We start from the raw sequence: 6,000 nt of genomic DNA, 5'->3' as shown, positions 1-6,000 counted from the left end.
TTGAGGCAGTCTTTAGAAAACACCAGGTCGGAGCCTTTTTTCGTTTTCTGCTGTAGTTTACAACTATAAACAACCATCTGAAGCCAAAGGAGATTTTACGAAGCTACTCATCTTTGCCATTATCAGCTAGATCTGTAATGGCAAGGGCAAGGCTAGGTTTTGACTGTGCTCTATTAGACTGTATCGCCTGGCATTAACTCTACTTTAACGAAGCCCAGCTCAGCTTTCCCACTTCTTTCCTGAGGATGAACATCTTGCTCGTCAGCTTCATTACCCACTCAGCTCATTTGCTCCTCCTGAATGCTGGCACATTCACTCTCCATGTTCTGGAATTTCCCGTTTTCTTGAAATTAAAGTTAGCCTTTAAGGATTCATGCGCATAAATTACTTCAGTGTGCTAATGTGCAGATGTTTATCTCCAGGTAGTAGCACTCCTGTTTAACCATGTGGTGGAAAGTATTTCTTTATGACAGAGGAAGCGTATCATTCACTTTCTTTTGATATAAAAGACTGGTCAAATACCTCTACCTGATGTGCCTAGCATCACAAGCACTGTTATCAGCTAGTTAGCATGCAGGCAAACTCTGGTTATTCCCACCCTCATCAGCCATATATCTACACCAGCAAAAGTGCATACTGTAGATTTTTCTCCTCTACATCCCCTAAACTACTGTCGCTAGGACAAATTTTTAGGACCAATCTTGCCTGTGAATATTGCATGCACATCCCCTACCCTAACTCCTCCTGGAGTCTGTTAATCACCACAGTTCAGTGGCTGGCTGCATTTTTTTTTCCCCCCTTCAGTACCCAAAACCTATCCACATCCCCCTCCTCTTCCCCTCACCCCTGCCTTAATTGAGCATTAGGAACTGTACTTTTTGACTGCAAGGTATGGATGTATGAATATCTCAATATGCCCTAAACCAATTCACATCCCCAGCATGTTCTCTAAGACTGAAGGAGGTAACTGCATGGAATCTTTAGTGATATTGGTGCCCCCAAATCCCACATGACAATCCAGATGCTTAGAAGTTGAGGAAACGTTGCTTGTAACTCAAGCTAGTTTGTTCTGAATTATATTGAAAAACTCTTTTTAATGCAGTTTTCACAAGGGCTACTTTTCTTCAGCTCTTGACAACAAAGGAAGCTAGCCCTATGCTCATTCAAGAGCTGTATTAAGAGGTGGCATGCCCCTCATTGCAGACTTCAGAGTCAACTACAGAATGTCAAAGGGATTTTCATTTAACCTAGGAAGCATTACGGACCAGACAGGCACCAACATTCATGTTTCACAACTTTAATAGAATATTCTATCTATTCTGTACAAATTGAAAACACTGTATTAAGTTACAAATGTGTAAGGTAAGGCTGGAGCACTCTACATGCCTGGTCACAGTGTTGATACAGCTGCTATTCAACTGCTGCCAGAGGTTGGCAATGGATGCTGAAACTAGAAACATGTACCTGACGTGCCGCACAACAACAAAAGGTAGTTTTGAAGACTTCAGAGCTTTAAGAAAACAAATTGTGGAATGGAATAATTTCAGTGTTGCAAGTAAGACACCAAAACTTCAGATTTATTGAACTGAATTTTGTTAAACTTCCGTGTTCATAGTGAAAGGTCCTTCCATGCTGGACACTAAGCAATAAGACTACTGGAAATTTTCTGGTTCTTTGGCTGCAACCCACTTCCATTGACAGCAAGTTTGGCCTTTACATTTTGATCTTCATCCAGAAGAGTTGTCATTTTGATAAGAGTTCGTTTCTTCTGTCTAGACTACTACATTGAGACCAATTCAAATCATTTGTTGTACAAGTACCCATATTTTATGCAAAACAGGAAGAATATTTTCAAGTATATTAAAAACTATTAAAAAGCACTAATTCTGTCAAAGTACTTACAAACATGAATAAATAAATAGTAAGATGAACAACTAAGTCTCAAATATGACACCCCCTTCAATGAAGTAAAATTACTTCAATTGGTTTTACTGAGATAATAAATATGACATTTAAAGCTGCTCAAGCACTAGTTCAATTTGTAGGTTGCAAGAAACATTAAAAAAAGGGGGGGAGGGAACTAGCAAAGAGTTCATATTGCTCTATCCGTTTCAGCTACCATACATGTAATCCATTTACTTTAGCTTCTCAGCACATTGCTATTCCACAATTTTCAAGGTTTTAACAAGAAAATGGATAATCTTTGCTTGGTAGTCTGGACTATTCCCCTATACATAGGGCAAAAGGCTCTAAAGGCCTACTGACATACTTAGCTACAGTGTACCAACGGCTGTAGAGTGTGCTTTATTTAAACCTCTTATTTCCCAAATGCATTGAAGTTGCCACTGTACATGTTAAGCAATAAAAGAAAAGTTAGTGAAAATCATGCATCTTAAAACAAATTAATTTTAAGCATTGTTAATAAGATTGTGCTGCAGCGATGAAGTATCCTGAACTGCAGGCCAGGTATCCAAATATTTGTTACAAGTTGTTCAAATATCACTTTGAAGTGGTATTTCCTTATTACTGTTGTTTGCATTCAGCAGGTTGGCTGGAATCTTTCTGTGTAAATGGAAAAAGAAAAAAAACAGTTAAAAATCAAAACGGCATACAATAAATAAAATACTTCAATGAATAAAATAAATTGTCTATGCAGTTTTAAGCTAGCTAGAGAACATATAAAGGCAAGCTACGTGTAAACTTGGGTTAGATCATAAAGGCCTCAGCAGCAGCGCTTTTTTTTTTTTTTAATTCCTTCCAACTGCTTGGTACCTCATACTATTTTTTAATCTGTATTTGCATTCTCTAAACTCCATCCAGTAGGCTGAGGTTCAAACAAACCAGAAAGCAAGTGATTTTCTACTCCCCCATCCAAAGGCTCAGTTTGACTTTCAGTTCATATTAAACCGTCTAACAATAAACTGCCACCTCCTCACCAACTTGGAGGAGGGATGAAGGCAGTGAAGTCAGGCTGCTTATTTTTGCAGCATGATTGAGTTTTTACTTGCTCTTTCTGCAAAGGCAATAAAAATGTAATTAGTGTGTTGATTTGGTGTAGGTTCTGCATCACCAGTATGCAACTATTCAATAGTTTAACACTGGGCAAGAAGTCCATATGTTAATCTGAGTATGCAAAAGCAGAAACACCTTCATTAGGGAGTAAAACTATTTCCCCTCTGGCAAAAGGAAGTGTATTTGGGAAAGAACAAGTACTCCAACAGCTAAGAACTTCAGGTTTTACACTGTACATCTTGCTTGGTTTTTGCTGTTGTAAAACAGCGTCCTTAGAAAGCAGAAGAATTTACTCATTGTATTTCCTGTTCACTTCTCCCTTTACTGTTCTTATTATAGTTTATTATAAACAAAATCTAAGCCACAGAAACCTGCTGAATTCTAGTAAAGAAAAATAAAACTATAAAATATGACAACTTGAGTGCCACCAACTGCAAAGTAAGTTGTTTCTGGGTAACCATCCTAAGGAGGAATGTTGCAAAAGAAGCAGACATGCTAGAGTTCATCATGCATAAAGCGACCAAAAGCTAAGACAACTTAAGCACTGTGCTTGTAGAAGAGGAGTAAGAGATGCAACTAAGATACTTTATCAAAAGGTTTGCCCTGAAAAAGCTGTTCTAAACCCAGACAATTATTCCCTTCACCACCTAAACTGTATAGGGCTAGAGGTCACTATCATTCCCACTGGAAGTCTAGATTGCAGCCTAATTTTGTCTCTTTTGCACAGATATGCTAGAAATGTTCCAGAATCCTTCCTTGTGATTTTCCTCCCCCGGTGCATCTGGCTAACTTCAACTCTGTACTTTCTCATCTGCCTGAGTTCCCAAAAAACATGAACTCGTTTGCACTGATCCAGCACTGAATGCAGCATGAATATCCTTCTTTTCAAGAAGAAATGTTTGCACAAAGGTATTCTTTCTCAAAAAAATCTGACTGCCACTGCTAATTGTTGCATGCTACTCATTTCCACTAGAGGCAGGCAACAAACACCCAGCATTTTTTAATCAAGAAGTTATTTAGAAATGCCTTTTTCTTACAGCTACTTTGTATTTGAATGTGGCAATAGAGTAGTGCATAGCACCACACAGCCTGTGGCTAAGAGCTGTAATCAAGTAACAAACCAATTATTTACAAACTACTTCAAAAGCTTTTCATCTCCCTCCCTCCCTACTCACCTGTAATAGGAAGTCAGACTCATTTAGGTTGACCATTGCAACCATTTTGGCCAAATTTTAATGGCCAACTAAAACCCTTATATTTGCTAATAAATTTCATCTCTTCTTCATACTTGTCTTTATTTCTGTGTAAGCATTAAAACCTGCATCACAGGACCTACAAAGTTCCTTTTTAAGGATCTTTCAGTGTTGACTACAGCTCTCATACAAAAAAAAAATATACAGTTTAAGAGGCTGTCAGGTACAAGTCAGTTGTTGGAAACTTTCAAGAAAAAAATGTCAGTATTTTATACTACTTTTGGCTTATAGTTGAGGGCATATCTATCTTGACAATAGATATCAACTGTTTAAACTGGGCATAAGTAACAAAGTAGTATCTCAGATCAAGTTTCCAACATAATCATTTTGCTTCCCCTACTGCAGTAGCACAGCACTACTCCCACTGAGCCAGCCAGCATGAGTTCCATGTTGCCTGCATTTACCTGTCAGCCTCACACCTCAGGATTAGACAGTGAGATGCAACAGCACAGGTCGATGACTACGCTTTTCTTTAAAAGTTACTGCTTCCCCATCAGACATGTGAAAGCTGAAATTTAATTTTTGGCCTGTAACAGCTCCTGAAAGATCCAGGCCCTAGGTTGTAAGTGATTGAGATACTACATCCATACTCCCTCAGGCACAGCTGTTAGTTTGAGCTTGCTCTTCCCATGCTGCCCAGATTGCTGGTGACATTTGGACAGACAACCACTACCAAAATTCATTTAGCAGCTTTGAACAGACCCTGCTCTATTTCTTCCACAGTAGCAAGATTTCCATTCACGCTACATTTTCCTAAATTAACTTTCAAAGGTATCTTAAAAATGTTGGTGAAGTGTGTCAGCAAGGCAACGAAGACCAAAAACGAAAGACTAGAACTAGCAAAGATGAGGAGGAATTTTATCTCATTTTAAAATAAATGTATCAGTAAACAAGCTGAGATTCACCATCATTGCTACAGAGCCAAATAAGAATTCTTGTTGTCTTGAAGAAACTCTATACAAGTCCTGAGCAATGACTTAAATTCACGTGAACTGTGGCAGAACTTTTTACTTTAATGTCTTTAAGGCAATTATTTCAGAACATTTACTTATGCTATGCAAGCAGCGGTTTAAACTGCTCTGAGGCCTTGATTCTAGCTTGAGAAACTGTTCCAATCAAGATACACAAGCTAAGTGAGACTCCCACTTAGTCTTAAGCTTATTAATTTTTAACTCCTTAATTAACAAGTATCTATATGTAAAGCTTGTGTGTCACTGCTTCTTGTTTATAGCACCACTTGTTTGAAACAGAAAAAATAAATTAATACTCCTGCTACAATGGACCTCAACATTTTTCTTCTGGGATTTGATTACCCAGGAGATAAATGCAAGAAGCTTCAGCTAATTAGCCTATATACAGACCACTTCTTCAGACATCAGCAACCAGATCAGCTGAACTGTATCAGCTGCTTATGGACAGAGGACATGCATTGAATTTTATGAGGAAGTTTCACCTAAAATTTGCAGGATGAGAGGGCTAAAATGGAAAAGAAAAGCAGGTCTGAAGTAGTATGAATCTCTCTCCACAAACTGCTTCCATAGCTTTCATACACACAGCCCACTGCTTCCCTTCCACCCATCCAATTAATTTGGTGTCCTAGAGAATGGGGGTATACATCCAAAGTACCCACGCCATTTACCTTTCAAGCCAGATCTTTTTTTTTGCGTAAAGTTATTATTAAAAAGAGAGACACTGAATTCCTTTTAATCTTCACTGTTTAAACAGATTAGGCAGG

General features: G+C 38.3%; 1 protein-coding gene across 9 annotated transcripts in view; it reads right to left on the bottom strand.

Annotated features, from left to right (window-relative positions):
- Positions 1-1,281: 1,281 nt before the first annotated feature.
- NAP1L4 (nucleosome assembly protein 1 like 4) overlaps positions 1,282-6,000 on the bottom strand; it is a 28,159-nt gene continuing 23,440 nt past the window's right edge. For all 9 annotated transcript variants that reach the window (XR_004777514.1, XR_004777511.1, XM_035539156.2 and 6 more), the window contains one exon: positions 1,282-2,562. Coding sequence is in view for 6 of the 9 variants with exons in the window: in XM_035539156.2 (XP_035395049.1) it covers positions 2,524-2,562 (39 nt within the window). In the remaining 3 variants the exon portion in view is untranslated. The remainder of the gene's footprint in view (positions 2,563-6,000) is intronic.

This window comes from Cygnus atratus, chromosome 5 (genome assembly GCF_013377495.2).
Source record: "Cygnus atratus isolate AKBS03 ecotype Queensland, Australia chromosome 5, CAtr_DNAZoo_HiC_assembly, whole genome shotgun sequence".
NCBI classification, from domain to species: domain Eukaryota; kingdom Metazoa; phylum Chordata; class Aves; order Anseriformes; family Anatidae; genus Cygnus; species Cygnus atratus.
This window is presented reverse-complemented; position numbering and strand designations above follow the sequence as displayed.